We start from the raw sequence: 19970 nt of genomic DNA, 5'->3' as shown, positions 1-19970 counted from the left end.
AGCTCATTATCGCTGATTTTAGGTTCACGAAATATTCTCTTAGTCGGTTCGTAATACACGGTTAAAAATGCAAATCCAACCTCTGAACGACTGTTGTTGCTTTCGTTTCCCAACTAGCTCGTGTGGCCTTTGAAACTAATTACAAATTAAATTTTTTTTCTCTTGTGCTCTTAGAGATCGACACGGGAAAACCGGCTTTCATTAATTAAATTAGTTCAATTGGCATGTCTCATGAGGATCGCTTCACTTCCAGGATTGGCGGATTATAGGTATTCAATGCCGGAAGAGCGGCGACGGTAAACGAAAGCAGCAACAGTCCCATGATATTTTTTATTGTGATTTGCTTGTATATGTACAGTATCTAGAGGGCAGATTCATATTATTTAACAAACGCATTACTAAATAGCCACTTTGATGGAATGCCTGGGGAATTAATCGATCAATCATTGACCCATTGGATGTGAAATTAAATTAGCAGAGGGAATTTTCTAAGCCTTGACGTTATCAGTTTATTGAGAGAAATAACAACGTTGGAAATAATATTCCCCGAAAAAGCTATTCGTTTTACAATGCAAGGTGGGTTTTTTAATAGTTATATTTCGTTTATTTGTCTCTGTTCGGGGCAGAATCGACATCAATATTGAAGCTTGGATTAAAAAACATACACCCTGTTGATTTTGTGTTTGGCTAGTTTTTGCTGGCTTTGTAAGCCACTCGTATGTGCGATCCTCAATCATAGGGATCCTTATAGCTAACAGGAATTTCTTAATTTGTCCTTAATATGTCGTGTGTGCTTAGAATTTGGAATAAAAGTTCAAGTTGCTGTTAGTTATCAAACATTGTTTTTCATCGAAATTTTTAACACTGATTTTTTTCGTTATTTTTGAGTTTTTCCTTGTTCGAGCGAACAATTATTCATTTGACTGGTAGAAACCACACGTCAACCCTTTTCAAAACTTGAATGAATGAATGTATTCGGAAAACCAAAAAAATGCTGCAAGCAATAATGGTATTGAACAATAAATCAGACAAAGCGAAGAGTTTTATCGACTTTGTATGAATGATGCTAAAATTTAAATATCTAAATTCTCGTATAATGCTATTAATTAAAGAGTAAATGTTACTAAATCTATCTAAGTAAATTATCCATACCTTCACACCTGTTTCATTGATGACCCGGCTATTTGCAAGGTTCGGTGTACTATGTTGTCATCCAAAGGCATACTTTACAGTCCGTTCCTGGTCGATCATCTCTGCTTATCACAGCGCCAACGATGACAAATTGGCAGGACATTTTTAACAACACCCACAGTCATTAAAGCATAAGAGTTCCATATGGATATTTGTTATAAATTATCTGTTGGTTTGTATTCTGAATCACCGTTGATTCACAGTGCAGAAATAATACTACTAAATGTTTGTTTAGAAAATATCAAGAGAAATTCCAAAACATCGCTTACGTTCAATGAAAATGGAAATATTGAACAAAGTTTTTTCTCGGCTTGCTGTTTTTTTTGATTGTGGTACTCTTATGCTTTAATGGGCAGTACACCCATATTGGCTTCAAAATTATAACTATTTACTATACAAAAATGTTAGACATAATAATTTAAAACTAGTTTTCGTCTGTGCATAAATTTTTTCAATCATGATATGATTCCTTTTATCATAATCAGCAGAAAATATCTCATACAAATTTGATTTGAGTTCAGTTATACATGTAGTAAACCTTTTATTTCAACCACAAATCAGATAAGCCGTTTACCTGTTCAATAGCAGCTAGACATATTATACTGGATTTCCGATTCAATTAAATGATTAGGCAAAATTAAGTAGGACCGCGCTTTTGAACGTTTCAAGTAGTTCTGTTGAATGTTCCCCGATAACATGAAAAAAGATCAGAAAATTCAATAATCTCAAAACGTGTTTTGTTTTCGACGATCAAATTCTTTTTCCACTACCGCTGTATTTTTCAATTTGTTTTGTCTTCGTCAAAATACGCTCCTCCATTTTGCAGTAGTAAATGTTTGTTTACTTCCCTTCTTCTTCAATGCAATTTCTAAACCAAATTCTTATTAATTTGTGTCCTATATTTCTCTTTTATCGGTTTGTCCTTTTCAGAATGACTATATTTCAAGGTTAAATCTTGGATATCAAAGACGAAATCCAATTCAGTCTAGTAATAGTAGTAATAAAAATAAGAACAGGTAATACATGTAAGATTAAAGTTGTACCCATCATTATTTCGTTCTTCTAGGTGAAAGAAAAGGAAAAATACAAACCAAGCGCTATTACAATGGATATGACATATATCCCATAGTCACTTCATACCGTTCTGCACTGTAGTTCTATCTGATTTTAAGTTCGATGTTGTTCTCACCATACCATCGCTTCTACATTTGTTCGCTTCAGTCGCACACTTTATTTTTTTCTTTTCTAAATATCTTTATTCTTTGCATAAATGCGACTCGCTCGTTTAACATTTTTAAATGACTTTATGCTTTTCTGTTACTGTGTAAATAATTTCAATGTCGTAATTATGCTACTGAGTTTCATGATCTACGGGCGCTCAACAGTCATCATAATCGTACTGCAACACGTTTTCGAAGCACGCATTTTACTAATTTTAACTAAATTCAAACTATTACATACTATCTAGATGCTTGGTGTAACTGATCAATCATTTAGCACACATTGCCTTCATTGTTAAATGAAAAATCTTCCTCGTATCCCATGCCTACGGTATGCAAACTGCCCGATTATTTATGAAACGGTATCTGTATATACGAGGAACAGTCGAGTGCATATGTAAAGCACACAAGGGTTGAGCTGTCGACCTCCATATAGAAAATCGATATTTTCCACTGTATGTACATATTTGTTAAATTCTTTAATGGCATGAGGAAAGAGCGCCATATCTGCACTGTTTGATTGAAAATGATCTTTTATTCGATTGGAAAAATGGTTGAATTTACACTTTCATAGGCGCATAAATGGGTCAATGATTGATTTCTATTGTAATTTGACAAAAAAGTCAATGGCGGTATTTTAAAAACGCAATTTCTGTTAATATTTCATGTCAGTAAGCTAGAAGCTTGTAAAAAGAATAAAAATGACAGTCGAATCTCTTCGAGTATGCTAACTGTATCGAATTTTTCTCATTTTTTTGGGAAGAGTACACATTCAATACTAAAAATAAAATAAAAAAGCGAATTAGTTTTTGATATCAAAGCAATAGGTTTAAAAGTCCAACCAACCTGGTTTAGCGTACATGTTAGCTGCTAGTCGTAGGCAGTGTTGTCACAATGTGATCTAGTTGCACAAAAGATCAGAACTATTAGAGGGCGAATGTTGTTAGAACTGATGGGATATGATCTCGCTTTTATACATTATTGCCTCATTAATTTGGCTTTCATTACCTCGACTCAGAGTCGAATTTTTTTTTTATTTACCATAATCAGGCGAAAATGACGAGACAGCGATGCTACTGTCTAAAGCATCGGAACTTTGCGAAAATGAAAATGAGACAACGGCCTAGGACAAAGCATACGAGTAAGATCAATTTCATTATTTCCTACGCACACTCGTTTTCGCTTTGAGATTGAGAGCGACATTACTCCCTTCAATATTGAACGTAGCGCTGGGCGAACGAAAATACATTATTAACGGTATTTACTTGTCGTTGTTCGATTTCGTGGAATTAGAAGCTAGCGATGATATTGAACGACTGAAGCACTATTGGTGTGCAGATTTCCCATTGTTGCCGGGTTTTAGTCGCAGTTCTATGATGCGATTTTTAATGAAAATTAAAATGAGGATCAAAATTGCTGATTTAAAGTTAAAACGAGATTGAATTTTCATATTGTCATAGAAAAACGAAAGTCGTTGCGTCTGATTTTTTGTTTTGCTTTGTATGTATTTAGTAATGAAGGAGGCAGCAAAAAGACGAAAGTGAATCCAGTGAGTTTCATCGTTCATTGAAAGGATATGAGAATTTTAGGCCCTGCCTCGACTACATACATGTCAAAGTAATGAGTAACAATATGCCAAAGCGAGACCACTTGATTTGGTCATTATGAATACATGGACACAGCAGTGCGTTGCTCTCTCCTTATTAGTTATAAACTTCTTTAGTTGCATATTTGAAAATATATGGGGGTTTCAGTACAAGAACTGTCCTAAACCAAAGGGCCTGATATAAGAGAAAAACGAAAACTACCGAAAATAGTCTTGTTATCGTACATTGTAACTAAAATACTTTTTTCTTTTCTGTTTTCTTCAACGAAACCAAGATCTTGTTAATGAAGAATGCGCCTTATTTTAGAGATATTTTTTTTCGAAATCTAAACAAATGTGTTTTGTACAAATTTCTCAAGTTTGCAACATTCGATTACAATTCACTAAAAAAATCAATAAATAATCCCTATAATAAAAACCAGTAATATATTTTTCTGCTTTTTTTGAATTGGGCCATTCATGCAGCGACTCTAGGCACAGATAATAAATGTTTAGGCTCGTATTCGAAATATGTGCACCGTAAAATGCGGGAACATTGATCATTTTTTTCAAGTGTTTCAAATAACTCTTGAAATCAAGTAGATGTAGAGTAGAATGGGGTCAAATAGGTATGGGGGTACAATTGGTATAGGGCATTATCTTTGCTATGTTATTGCAGAGGTCGCTTATCTTGTGTGAAATAGATGCACGGTAGAGAACATCGTTGACGACTGTCATTTCAACTGTTTCCGTGGATCAGCTTTATTAGTTACGGCGTCATTTATGTTTTCGCATGTTATTCGATTCTCGCCCGAATGACATTCGCTCGAAAGCCATTTACCCGAATGGCATGTGCCCGAATGTCACATAAACCCGAATGTCATTCACCCGAATGCCACGAACACCCGAAAGACATTCGCTCGAATGCAACATAAACCCGAATACCATTCGCCCGAATTCGATATACAGTAGGATTCCGATTTTGGCAACAATTTTATTTTTTTCAGTTGCCAAAACCGGAACCGTGCCAAAAATGGAACCTTTTTTGCCTTTCTCATATAAAGAAAGGCTATGCAATCACTGTAAAAATCGACTTTTCAACGGAGGCCCGGAGGGCCGAGTGTCATACACCATTCGATTCAGTTCGTCGAGATCGGCAAATGTCTGTGTGTGTGTATGTATGTATGTGTGTGTGTGTATGTGTGTGTGTGTCATTTAAACTCACACAATTTTCTCAGAGATGGCTGAACCGATTTTCGCAAACTTAGTTTCATCTGAAAGGTATAACGCTCCCATAAGCTGCTATTGAATTTTTAGTTGATCCGACTTCCGGTTCCGGAGTTACGGGTTGAAGAGTGCGGTCACACAGCAAATTCCCATATAAACTGGTACCACCATGATGTTCAAATGATGTAAAACATATTAAAATTTATGTAACATTACTCTAGTTTGCGGGTCTGGATCACTAATGGTCAATCAAAGCAGCTTTGACCACATTGGCCACCTATGACGGTTCATGACGCTCCCGGGGAACCCGCCAAGTTCCTAAGCTAATATCACACCCATTCCCCAACGAATTCTCTACCGATTTTTACAAACTTGATTTCAAATGAAAGATACAGTAATACCATTGACTGCTGCTGAATTTCATTCTGTTCTGACTCTTGCTTCCGGAGTTACAGGGGTGTTAGTAAGGATAGACTGGAATTTCCCATATAAATCGGTACAATCGTAATACCTCAGAGGCTAAAAACTATTGAAATGGTCACCAAATTACTTCTAATCGCAGATCTAGATCGCTGATTGCCAATCAAACATTCTTTGAATATATTGTCCACTATCGACGATTCCGGAAGTCCGGAATTCCGGGCATATTCCACAATTAAAGTCACATCGGTTCTTCGATGATGACTGAACCGATTTTTTCAAACCAAGTCTGAGTATTACGTCGCCGCCCCTCCCCCCGCCTTGCCCTTACACCTCTCTCCTTCATCACTCCCCTCCCCTTGGACCACCCTCACGCCCGCATTTCCTTCATCCACCCCGTATACCAAAATAAAATGAAGGATTTCTGACGCATCCTCCACTCCCACTCTACTAACCCCCCATTCCCTCCACTTTTAAACCCATTCCACCAACATTTCAAAATATAATCACATGAAGATAACATTGAACTCATGCTGATTAAGCTAATTAAATACTATTCTTTCGCCTTTCTCATATAGAAAGGTTACGCAATTGCTCCAAAAACCGACTTTCTAACCGAGTCCCGGAGGGCCTAGTCTCATATAACATTCGACTCAGTTCGCCGAGATCGCAAAATATCTGTGTGTATGTATGTGTGTATGTGTGTATGTATGTATGTATGTATGTATGTATGTATGTATGTATGTATGTATGTATGTATGTATGTATGTATGTATGTATGTATGTGTGTATGTGCGGATTTGTTAACAAAATGTCCACATCGGTTTTTTGGAGATGGCTGAACCGATTTTTACAAACTAAGATTCAAATGAAAGGTATACTAATCCCATAGGTTGCTATTGAATTTGATTTTCAACCGACATCTTGTCCCGGATTACGAATTGAAGAGTATGGTTACAAAACAAAATTTGTTGATTTGTCCACATCGGTTTCTCGGAATTTTCTGAACCGATTTTGACAAACTTGATTTTAAATGGAAGGTCCATCAGCTGCTGTTGAATTTTGTGCGGATCCGAGTTCTGGTTCCTGAATTACAGGAGGATACGTACGATCACGCATTAAATCTCGATTCTAACGAATTCTGCGATGAATGTAAAAAGGTGAAATTTTTGCCTTTCTCAATAGAAAGGTATTGCAATTGCTCTGAAAACCGACTTTTTAACGGAGGCCCGGAGGGCCGAGTGACATATACCATTCGATTCAGTTCGTCGAGTTCGGCAAATGTCTGTGTGTGTATGTGTGTATGTGTGTGTATGTGCGTATGTGTGTGTGTGTATGTTACCAAAAATGTCACTCATTTTTCTCAGAGATGGCTGAACCGATTTTGACAAACTTAGTCTCAAATGAAAGGTGCAACGTTCCCGAAGGCTGCTATTGAATTTCTAATGGTTCCGACTTCCGGTTCCGGAATTACAGGGTGATGAGTACGAACACGCAGAAAATGTCGATTTTAATAAATTCTGCAATGAATGCATAAAGGTGAAATTTTTTCGAAAATATGACCACAGCTGCTTCGATTTGTAGTATTAGGTCACTAACATCCATTCAAAGTCTATTTGGCCACATTGGCCACTATCATCGGTTCAGGAAGCCCCGGCGGAAGTATCTAAATTCAGAATAACCGATGTGACTGGTTTCTCGGAGATGGCTAGACCGATTCGATTAAACTTGGCCTAAAATGAAAAGTATTGCGTCCCCGTAAATGGCTATTTAATTTCATCCCGATCCGACTTCCGGTTCCGGAGTTATAGGTTGTGGCGTGCGATCACATAGCAAATTGTGATTCAAACCGATACTCCGATGAAAGCAAAAAAGGTAAAAATTTCGCTAAAATGTCTCTCAAACAACTTAAATTTGCTGTTCTAGGTTACCGACGGCCAACCAAACTTTCGTTGACTACATTGACCACCATAGACGGTTCCGGAAGTGCCCGGGAAAAGCGGCCATCTTTCAAATTTTACGAACTCACATCAGTTTCCCTGAAATGGTTGGGCCGATTTTCACAAACTTAGTCCCAAATGACAGCTATAATATCCCCACAGATGTTTATAAAATTTCGTACGGATCGCTTATATGGGGCCGGAAATATAGACTAAATCGTCCGGTCATATATGAAATTCCCATATAAACCGGAACTCAAATTTTTTTTTCAAAGGGGGGACCCCATGAAATTTCAGGAAACGAATTCGTATTTTTGATGCAAAACATTTTTAAAATGCATGAAACGTCGAGATTTTATGTTATTTCGAAAAAATTTTTTTTGTAAAAATCGACTTTTTGGGACTTTGCCGATTTCGCACCTTTTTTCAGTTCAATATTACCGTGGCTGTTTTTTCTTCTTCAAATTTTTTGATTTATTTTCCTGTATATAGTTGTCATGTGATGTACAATAATAAAATGTAATGTATGCATTTAAAAGCTTTTAATGAATATAAACAACGCACACATTCTCGTGATTCATGATTGAGAAAGGCACAATTGCACCGCTAGGTGGATTAAAATAGGTTTTTTAAACTTTAGATTTTCAATTTACGATTTCAAAAATGTTTCAAAGATTTTTAATCATATGTTAAATCGAATGAGATGAATGAAAAAATAAGCAAATTCAATTTTATTCGTGTTTTTATCAAATTCAGACGTCGTACGGTGGGGTAGAATGCTATTTTCGACGCTCAAAACTTCTAGCACCTTGGGTATATATCCTGGAGGATTAGTGCCTTTAGAAAAGTATCTTAGATGGAAATGATAATTATTTTGACAACTTTGGTTTTGATCTAGATGAGTAGAAACTGATCTAGATCAGTTCTATCTTTTGACAGAGGTGTTCTATCAAAAAACTTTCTTCGGCAAACTTTTTTGTTTGATATTTATAACACATGTACTGAAGACATGTATACTTTATAACTTATGTAGATGGCGCTACATGACATTTAAAAAAATACTTGAGAAAATGAATTTTAACATTTTTTATGAAAAATATGATGTTTTATTCCTAAATCTTCGCAAAAAATGCAATAATAAAAAAAGCTTCAAAGTGTGATAAATGTTATCATGACATTCGCTCCTGGGATTGTTATCTTTTCTTTCGTGAATATTAATGAACAATTTTGTTAAAAAACATAGCTCTTTTAAAAAATACATAAATTTTGTTCTCTATAACTAACCAATCGTCGATCTTCCAATTGGAATTGATAGATTGAAAATCAAATTGCAATGTTTGAAGATAGTTAGGTTTAAAGAAAACCTGTATAAATCACTTGTAACTATCCAAACAAAAGGGATTGAAACATCAGTGCTACTGTAAAAATGTCCTCCAAAAAACAATTTCCAAAAATCTCTAGAACAATGCATTTGCGAGAAATTAACACATCAAAAGATAATATAAGCAACCCTATTTTCAAGAGCCACCCTACCTTAAATCTTTAAAAAAATCATAACAGATTAACCATTATAGATAGCCTTGTTTATTTAGCAAACTTCAATTCATTTGTGTTATTATATTGTATTATCAACCACAAGGACCACCCTAATTCCATTCATTTGAAAAAAATCGCCAAAAAAAAACTAACAAATGTTCCAAAGCTAAACCAAACTATTTGGGAGCCGTCAGTTTTGTATTCCCAAATACGTCTTTGGGACGCACCATGGTCAGCTTTCGATATGTACTGAAAATTTAGTGCCAAGTTTTGTATTGACGTCGTAATAATCCGAAGAGAAAGAGGCTCGCAATGTTACTAAGGTTCTATTGAAAATTTTCTCCAGAACTAGTCTTATTATGCAGTGTAGCAGTCCTCTTCACTTGACTCTTAAAGTGCTCTGGGTCTTACTATAAAAATTGATTCCGTCAGACACTAGTTACACTGTTACCAGTTATATTATACATAAATAATACATTTCTATACTTATTGTGATCATTAAACACAACACGCATAGTGTACAATATAGTTAACCCTTAAATGCATAACACTGTTTCAAAACAACATTGCGAAAAACATCTCAAAATTATCACAGTAATGAATTGAAACTATGAGACAATTTTAACAAAATTTAAAAAAAAAATGATTTGCCCCTTTGAGGGTTAATATGACTTCCATGTTTGGAAATAAAGCCAACTGTGATATAAAAAATATTTATTGCACAGTTTTAAAAGACTTATTATGTACAACAAGAATGTTGCCAAAATCGGAGTGTGCCATAATGGGAGCATGCCAAAAACGGAACGTGCCAAAAACGGAATCTTCCTGTACTCGAAAAACATCGAAATGTCAATCGAAAAAATTTAATTTATTAAGCTGAAATACAATTTTCATTATGAAGAAATTGACACTAAAGCTATACCAGTCAAGAGATGTGCGTCACGCCGCCGTCACCGCGCCGCGCCGACGATTGCATGTAAAATTAGTAAGCACATCGGCGTGACGCCGGCGCGCCGCCGATTTTTACCTGAAATCGGCGGTGCGGCGCACACCTCTTTTTTACAATGGAGAAGACTGTTTACGTACTAACCCAGCACACGTGCTATTGGTAGGTGTCCAAGCTACCACACGGGGTGTACTGGGGGCGAGTCGGGCTCGAATGGTGACGCTGTCATTAATACCGACTAAACTCCATTGGGCTCTGCCATCGTTCCCCCCAGAACTACCTCTCGGTATTACTTCTGGGGTGGCGCACACCTCTATACCACTCAAATAGTTAATCCAATCACCTGGTTCGTATATGATTTAATTGGGGTTTCCAGTTTTAGGTCCTTTCGTGAGCTCTTTTTAGACTTTTTAGCTGTTGGTACCGCTTGTATTGTACGTAAAACATCCTTACTAGGGTTATTCTCTTCAAACTGCAACTGCTTCAACACACCATAGAATGTAACAAACCGTTCCATTTATTGTGCCAGACTTTCACATTATTGATGGTACATTTTTGAAAACTGACCACGGAGCGGGGGGAAAGAGCGGTCATCGAGAAACATTTTGGTTAGCTTCCTTTCTGCCGAAAATACAATTTTTACTAATGTAATCCAAAAAATCGTCAAGAACCTTTGGACAACTTTTCCTCAATTCTTCGAGTGACATTGGAATACCTTGATGAAGCTAAGGCCACAACTTATTTGTGAATGAGTTGTGTTTGGTGAGCTTCCGAATATTTTGTCTGATGACTAAATTGTTTTAGTTTTCTGTAAAAACTGGTTTAGATGGAAGAATCATCCGTGAAGAGCAGCACCGGAAAAAACTTTTCTAGCAACGTTTATCACAGCTGTCTCCAAATCCAATATTATGTAGAGAGCTATTTGGTATAAAGAGTCCAGAAATTGCTCTTGTTTTGAAAGATGGCTTAACCCTTATGTTTGAGTAAACCGGGCAGACGAGTGGATCAACAGTTTAATTGCAAACTTATTTGGCATGCAGATCCAAAGGTTTGTTAATGAAGCAATCAACCCGTAATTATGGGAAAAGAGCTGGTCATGTTTAAAACAAGGAAACAATTTCTAAGTTTGAGTAAACCGGGCAAACTAGTGGATCACCAGTTTGATTGCTATTTGGTATACAAACTCAAAGAGCTGCTCATATTTAAAGATGGAATCAACCCCTATGTTTCAATGGATACCAATCACAGGTTTGCTCCGCTCCGGTTCCTCGACCTCGGTAATTGTGGCTAAACCGCAGCATACTAGCTTCGCCACATAACCTTTATGAGCTACAATTGACTAATGTGGCTACGCCACAAGGCACTACAGTGCACTGTCCGACTTCGCTGCCGCTCAGTCGGCTTTGAACTAGCTATAGCCCCTATGTTTGAGTAAACCGGACAAACGAGAGGATCACAGGTTTGCTTATAACTCCGCCGACGGGTGGATACACCCTTTTGGGAAAAAACCGCAATGAAATTGGACCTCTATCACTAAAGTCTCTAAACTAGACAATTACCGATTTGAGTGAATGTGGTTTATGACATTCGGGCGAGTGGTCCATTCGAGTTTATGGCATTCGGGTAAATGGTCTGTTCGGGTTAATGATATTCGGGTAAATGGTCCATTCTGGTAAATGGTTTTCGGGTGAACGTCTCTAAGATAAGAAATATATGCTCAAGAAAGGATTAAAATAAAATCGGGTGCTGATAAAATCGGGTCTTCACTGTACTTCCAAGCATTTTTTGATTACAGGAAATCAGATCAATAGAACAAGCCCTGTTGTTGCCGTTAGAAGAAAAAAGACTTTTGCTTAATTATGTCACGAATGTGTTCTGTACAGTCAGGCGAAACAGTTCGGAACGGTCAAATATACATTTTATGGTAAATCACCTCTACTTTTCGAATATCATGGTCTCGTTCTGCGCTTCGGTGCGCCAACGGGTTTAAGATTTTAAATTTTTGCTTCAGATATGGAGGCGCATGGAGTTTTGTGCAAGATAATTAGAAAATCTACAGTAAACCAATACTTTTTAAAATGGATTTAAAGTACTGTTCTTAGTGTTATGATAATAACGGAAAATCTATCATAAAGATTGGATCACAGTAATCAAAAGGCTTCAGTGACGCTGTATGGAAAAAGGCACCCATTATTTTACGACTTTAAACATCAAAATTGAATTCCGCACATCAAAATTATCTTAACTTGTGATTTTCAGGCAAATTATCCAAAATTTTAGGTTTTGTCCGACGTTTGTTCGTGGATCCGCCGTTGCGTAGCGTTCTGTACTTTTTTCATGCAACCAAAAATTAACCATCGGACGAGATATTCCATATGAATCGACCAAATATATCTGCAGACGTTCTGGAATCCTTCCTTAGCTTAAATAGCTTTTGCGTTAAGCACGATATCTCAAAGAACTATCCCAATTTTTGAAACAAAAGCTAATAATTTTTTCAAGTGATCGATACCATTTCCATAACTAATCTTTGTTTGCAAATCCTTTCAGTAAAGATTTAGCTATCTAAATAAGAACATTTAAAAATCATAGCAATTGGTTCATCGGTTGCGGAGATATCATGCACACTAGATGGACAAGGAAAAAATGACCGCTACCGGTCCATCCCTGAGTCCCATGCAAAACTGACTCTGATATCACTTCGTTAAAAGTTTAATAGTTTCTCTCAGCAACGCCGGATTCACTAGCAGTTTTCGAGAAAGTTGTAGACTCTTAAATTGTCTTTCTTTAGGTTTAGGCACGTTGGTCCGGTAGCTAGACTTGTCCCATTTGCTTCAAAATTTGTACAAGTACTCCTGGTGGGACTAGGAATCGACTCAGGGGTGGGTCGATTGAATTTTCAAAAATTCATTATTTTTCTGGTCAGTCTAATGCACACCACTAATGCTACTGTAAAGAAATGTAGTCGGCAAATTTGTGTATAAAACATGAGCATACTTTAGCAGTGACTTTAGTAAGGTTTGGACTATATACCTGAAAAAATCACGAAAACTATGCATTTTACCGAGTTCAAAGATGTATCTGCGAATCAGTTGAAAAGGTAAAATTTTGAGTTACTATCATAGAGAACAGACATATAAGCTAGAACAAACTTTCACGAAAAACCTGTGTAAACATTTAAATGAAGATATGTTGGAAATCACCATCGTATACAGGATTGCATGTATGAATCACCATTGTATCCAAGTTTGCACGCAACGCCTGTATATCGTTTGCTGGCAGATCGTAGCGCCGGCTAGTGGCAAGTTGCTACTTGTTGGTGGCATTTTAAAACGACAGTTTTATTTCTTACACACATCGAAAACTTTACTTGTCAGTTCTCAGTGGTTACTACCAAGTGTTTGTTGGTCGAGATATTGCCTGCAGAACTTCTTTTGCAGTACTTATGTCTTTTAGAGTAATTTAAAAATTCTATTTCCCAGAATTTCTGAGTCCCGAGAAGAGAAAAAATAATTTCGCGGAAAATCGGCTATCTTCGAATTCCCTGCAATGACGGAGATGAAATCGGGGTCTACCTCGTGAAGACGACTACGACGACGAAAATTATACTTATTTGTGTTGCAGAGAATCTATTTATGAATTCGAAGTAATTTGAATATTTTGCATTAAAATCATTTTTCTAGTTCATTGTTTGAAAAAGTCAGCAAAACACCATGAAGAAACGGTGAACGCTAATGAATTATCTTTTATATAAGGCTCAAGTTACCTCAAGGCTTGGTAGTATGCGTAAGAAAAATTGTGTTGAGCTTTGCCACCAGATTATCCATTTAAACCTTTTCAAAACTCTAAAAGAAGAATATCAGTCGATTTATTAGATCATCACGATTCAATTCATGCAAAATACCTGCTGGAAAAACCATCGGCTTAGCTGGATGGTGCTTTTGAAAAAGTGGCTGTGATTTTTGTCACACTACCACACCGAGCTGGGGTACGCAACACAACTGCACAAAGAAAAAACCACAGCCACTTTTTAAAAAGCACCATCCAGCTAAGCCGATGGTTTTTCCAGCAGGTATTTTGCATGATTTGAATCGTGGTGATCTAAAAAATCGACTGATATTCTTCTTTTAGAGTTTTAAAAAGGTTTAAATGGATAATCCGGTGGCAAAGCTGAACACAAATTTTCCTACGTAAACTACCAAGCGTTCAATTCTAACACATGCTTAAAAAAGGTAATTTGAACCTTAAGGGGCATCTGGAGTAGCGGGCAAAAAATCGGCTTCTTTTGTATCCGCTTAACTGTTAGTGTATTGAACCTCTAGAGTAGTCTCCCACTATCTTGATGACTTTTGTTTTATATAGTCATGCATTCCTCGTACGTATTTGCTATAACTAAAGCAGCTTTCAATCTACCGGCAGCAATTTTCGAAAAAATGACAGCGATAAAAATACAGTGTAAACAATGCACTTTAAACTACCTCTACCCACATTTTCAAGGGAAAATACCTAATGGATTATGTTCTACAGCGTTTTTTCCGTGATGCAATTTCATGTGGGACACCCTTTGATAGCGTTTTTCTCTTTCAAATTGGCGAACATGATATCTCAAAAACTAATCAACGAATTGACTTCATTTTTTATGAGAATGCACAATATGTGTTGCCTGTCGATGAACCACCATAGAAAACTGAATAAAATTGTTTTTCTTCCCATTATCTTGATGAAAACTGAGCGAATTTTACAGTAAAATATGAGATTTCTCGGTTTTCATGACGCCATTTTCAGAAACTTGAATTTTTTCTATTTTTTGGTTCATTAAGTAACTATAAGTCTAAGCTTTACAAATCTTATTGAATTGCATGTGTCAGACAATTTTGTCAAGAGCTATCTTGTTCGCCGCGGCGCTTCTCGGAGTGGAAACGGTTGGCCGTCAACTCTTGGAACGTTCGTATGTGTGGCTCTGCGTCCCTGGAAATTTTTTTTTCGAGCGCAGTTAAATGGATCTTAACATTCCAAAAAAGATCCGTTGTTATCTTGCTTTAAAAATGGCAAAACAAAATTATTATCGGTTTGAGCACTTTACTCCAGACGCTCCCCTTAATTACGTAAAAGGTAACATCAATGTTGTAACGCTCTCGCGGTTTGTGGAAGATTGAAAAGACATCTATTGATAATGTGTACGTTCGAAAACAAAACTTATCGTATATTAGTCATTAGACCACTTTATACGGTTATCCAATGTTTAACATAGATTCAGAGCTATAGAGCAATAGTTATCAAGTTTATTTGACATATGTCAGCGAGGCCTGATGATCAATTCAAGCTTTTTATTAGGGAATTTTCTTTGCCATGCTATCTCGTACTGTACATATACAATCCAAAGTGTCAAATCTATTATTCAAAAAGCTGAAAACGACGAAAAGAAATTTCTGGATAATTGTGTTTTAAAAAAATTCTTTTGAAACGTGGTATTACTTTATTTGCTATCAAAAATTCCCCTACTCTCGTCGCCAGCAACAACAAGCAGGGAGCAAATAAGAAGGGCAACTCGGGCAATGCTGGTGGAAACAACAACAACAAGCAAAACAAATCGTCGCCTTACGCGGACGTCTCGAATGAGTACTTGTATTGTCATATGTGCGACAAGCACATGTACGATGCGACCTCGTTTGAGAATCACATCACTGGTCGCACCCATCGGGTGATGAAGGAGAGCATCGAGGAGAGTTACCGTATGCGTGCAACTCTGCTCCGCCAAGAAGCCAGAATCGCCGAGCAACTGAAGACGATTGAGATCGATCGGTTGAAGCGAATGGGCAAGGCCAAGAATTACTCCAAGATGCGCGAGTATTGTCCGATGTGCGAGCTCTTCTTCTATGGGCACATCATCGCACATCGCCGTTCGGAGAAGCATTTGGATCTGAAGAAGTTTTTGCATCCCAAGTGCGACGATTGCGAGCTAGAGTTCCACAACCGCACCGAGTACGATGACCATTTGCTGTCTGTGGTCCACATGAAGAATTGCAAAACTAAACCAAGTCGACTTGACATCGAGAAGAAAGCAAAACGTATGTATTGTCATTTATAGTATTGCGCATTCCCTCAATATTGTATTTGTTTCTTTTCAGAATTGGTTATCTCCACTGCTAATGATGAATTGCTAGACATTCGTGAAGAAACGGCCCCGAAGAATAAGAAGAAGGATAAGGAGGCTGCCTCTTCGGCAGCGAAAAAAACTGAAAAACCCTCAGCAACTGCGACCACATCTGGCGAGAACGGCGAAGCCAAGCCAGATTCGGAAACAGCTGCCGACAAGCCCGCCACAGAAGATGGTGCTGCGGCTGATGAGTCCAAAATGGAAGACGATGCTCCAGAGGACGAAGTTACTAAAGATGAAGAGAGCGCAGATTGCATTCTGGACTACAAGGCTGGCGATGAAATTTCCCCTGAAATCGACAGCAAACTCCCACGGTACAACAAGAACCGTGCGCTCGGTCTGAGCTTGATCGGCAAACTCGAATGCCACGAGTGTCGCATCTGTCACAAATACTTCGATAATGACGCTACTGGCGAAATCCACGCTCGTACGCACTCTCACTACCGTGCGTTTATTCGTTTCCTGAACGAGAAAGCCATGGAAGTGCGTATTTCTCAGAAGCGTGCAGCCGTCACTTTGGAGGAGGCTGAAGCCGCTAAGAAACAGAAATTGGCTGCCGAGGAGAAGAAAACTGAAGAGAACGGCAATGCTGAAAAGAAGGACTCCGAACTCTACGATCCTTCAGAGGCTACAGGTGAAGGTCAGAATTCTAAGTGCACAAGTAATTACGGCCTTTGTTTTGCTCATTCTTATGTTTCCTTTATGTTTGTATAATTGTTAAACATGCTATTCTAACTGCTGATTTTTTTTCTGTTCACAGAGTCCGGCGATGCCAGCATGGCTGATGACAGCAAGAGCGAGGAAGCCAACGGTCTTAGCGAATCTCAGCTGGAACCGATGGAGACGGAGAACGCCGAAACAAATAAGGGCGAATCTACTACATCTACGGATGATAAGTCCACCGCTTCCTCCGCCGAGGCCGCCAGCAAGACTGACGATTCCTCCAAAACCGAAACAAAACCGGAAAAGGAGGAAGAGAAAACTCCCGCTAAGAATAATCGACGGGGACGTGGCGGTCGCTCCGGTCGTTATGGTGGACGCTACTAAAAATATACAGAAAAAAAATTAAACTCAGATTTATCACCAACTTCTGCATTTGAAGCTAAATAATAGTGTTTTTCGTGCGATTCAACTACTGCAATGGAACAACAAATCATAACTTATACTCCTTTTATGCTATTCAATTCTACTATTTCATCACGATAATAGTTGTATAGTTACAACGGAAATATAACTTTTAATTGGTTTTACTGTTTAGTTAACACACGTGTGTTAATTTGCGTTTGACCTTATCCATTTTACCTTTGAATAGAAAGGAAGAGCACTCCTGTTCGTATTTGTGTTATTCTAAGCATAATTTCTTCAACCCGCTGTAACACGAAATGCAGGAGAAATGATCACGCATGCTTAAAACTTAGAAGAAAAAAAAGTTTAATGAAAACGAAACCTACAAAAAATAATCACATTCAAAGCAAAGAGCGAATATTTCTAGCAAATGTGCACTCGTAGGCTTTTGTCGTCCAGGCTTCCCGTACTAACTCACAAATACACAGACAAAGTACATTCGTGCAACGATCATATTGTGAAACGATTCTATTTGTCCTTGATACTCCAGGAAGACGAGTGCACATTTTCACGTATTTACTAGTAATTTATGGATACTTGTGTACGTTTAGGCTGATCTGCCAGCTAGACGCAATATTTAATGAAACAGAAACATAATATATTCTCTCAAATATAAGCAAACAACGCAAGTTTAAAATTATAAATTAAATTCTCGGTATCGTTAAGTAATCTATCTAAAATATAAAAAAACATTCAAATGTAATTGTATTCCACCAGAAAAAAATGTAGTAGCATTGTTGTGAGGCGTAATGATACCTCCGCAGACTAAATAATTGCTTCTCTTTGTGTAGTTACAGCAAAAACATCTAAACATATTGTGCATCGGAGTTAACGATTTTCTCTGTGAAATTCGAATAGGGAAATTAGTTTTATCACTTTGGGCAAAAATGCACAGCAAGCTAAGCTAAATAGCGTACTATATTATAAATTCAAGGAAAACCAACCCAGGTTGCAGCCGGTGCCACAACAGGCTACGAGAGACTGATAGATCCAGCATAACTGGAAGGCATCATGTCCAAATGCCACGATGAAGTGAGCTTTTCGTTGTGGGCCATGCAGAATTGTAACTGATAATATTGCAAGCAATGTTTATAGCGATCAATATGTGGAGATTCGGAACGAAACTAGTAACCTCGCCAAGAGCGAGTATCTATTTGAATATGTTGAATAAAATATTTCAAAGTAAAATTCGTTGCTAGCAAAGTGTAAGCTAAATCTAGACATGTGTCGTCGCGAATTGAAAAAATAACAAACACAGTGACACTCACTACCTACATACAAGCATACAAAACAGGTACTAGATGTAACTGGGCATAATTGTGAAACCGAGAATTTTCTTCTAGTGATTGACAAAAATAAAACTGAACAAAATCTGAGTTTAAAACAAATTTTTAGCATTTTTCTTTTTAGTAGAATTGAAATTCCACTAAACGACTCCATTCTCGGGGGTAAATAGAGAACGGTGAGTCTACGAAAGCTGAATAAGTCTTTGATACGGGAGAATAAGCTGAATGAGAGCTGCTCAATCAATTACCCATTGTTGTAGAAAGTTGCTCAATTTTCTAATTATCGAAAATCCGAAAGGATGAAAATGAGTGGAATTAACATTATGCTATAATCCACGCATTTAAAACGATTTTTGCACTACTCAAAATTGTGTTATTCCACAGAGGAACCGCAATAGGCTGCTACATATAGAAGTTTAAATGATCAAAGATGATGTACTTATGATTAAATAACGACGGTTCGAGCTCGTTGGGTACGAGCCAGTTTGCCAACTCTTGCGTAATACCATCAGAGCAGAGAGTTACATCTAACACCTCTTCTCTGCTCGATCGTGCAAAGGTTGGCCGATTTCCTACAAGTATGTGCAGATCTGTCCTTGTTCTAGTTATTTTCCGTCGGCCTATTTCCACTACGTGGCCAAACGCCAACACCAGAGGTCCCCTATCTGGGACTAGATATCGACCCATCAACTCATGGACCGGGGACCAATGACTTTACTTCGCTACTGTTTAGGTGCGCATTTTACTGCAGCTAAGACAACTGATCTAGATGAAATTTTTATGTTTAAGGTGGGTTCAGATCTTCATACGTGGGATATGTCGCAATACGGAGAAGTAGAATGTGTTACACCTGATACTTGGAGAAATTTCTTTATGTTTAGAATGCGGATCGAAAGACCTTACTTGACTATACAACTCAAAAATCACGAAACTATTAAATAAACCACGCTATGCGCCCATAGTATTAAAATCAGACGCCACACCATGAACAATCTTTGCGCAATATAAAGATAAAGATATAGAGAAGAGTGCATCTTAGCAAATTGCCGGCACATCTACGATAAACCAATCCAGAGTTTTCCATACAAATACCTGAACAAACGATTGCCAAAGGAGAAATGCGGTTAGAATGGATGTTCTATTAGTGGTCATGTTAGTGGAATCCCAATGCTTCGGTAAGGGATGTTGCCAAAAAGTTGAGTCTGCCTAAGTCTTTAGTTGAGAGAGCCAAGGACGGGAGGGACTGCACTGCACACGCACACTGTGCAGAAAGCTCCAAATCGTGTCGAAAGACAAAATACGGTGGGAAAGTCTCGGGCCCGGAAACTGTACACCCA

The 19970-nt window shown here is 37.7% G+C and overlaps 1 protein-coding gene across 5 annotated transcripts in view; it reads left to right on the top strand.

Moving 5' to 3' along the window:
- Positions 1-18735, top strand: part of LOC131693149 (zinc finger protein on ecdysone puffs-like) — a 33276-nt gene extending 14541 nt beyond the window's left edge. For 2 of the 5 annotated variants that reach the window (XM_058980739.1, XM_058980744.1), the window contains 3 exons: positions 15580-16133; positions 16194-16883; positions 16983-18735. In XM_058980739.1, coding sequence (XP_058836722.1) covers positions 15580-16133; positions 16194-16883; positions 16983-17269 — 1531 coding nt within the window. In that variant the 3' untranslated portion in view covers positions 17270-18735. Of the gene's footprint in view, positions 1-2121; positions 2208-15579; positions 16134-16193; positions 16884-16982 lie in introns of all 5 variants that reach the window. The other 3 variants (XM_058980742.1, XM_058980741.1, XM_058980740.1) reach the window with 3 other exon arrangements.
- The last annotated feature ends 1235 nt before the right edge of the window (positions 18736-19970 follow it).

Source organism: Topomyia yanbarensis, chromosome 3 (assembly GCF_030247195.1).
Source record: "Topomyia yanbarensis strain Yona2022 chromosome 3, ASM3024719v1, whole genome shotgun sequence".
Taxonomy (NCBI): Eukaryota; Metazoa; Arthropoda; class Insecta; order Diptera; family Culicidae; genus Topomyia; species Topomyia yanbarensis.
The sequence above is the reverse complement of the archived record's forward strand: the minus strand, read 5'-3'. Positions and strand labels throughout refer to the sequence as shown.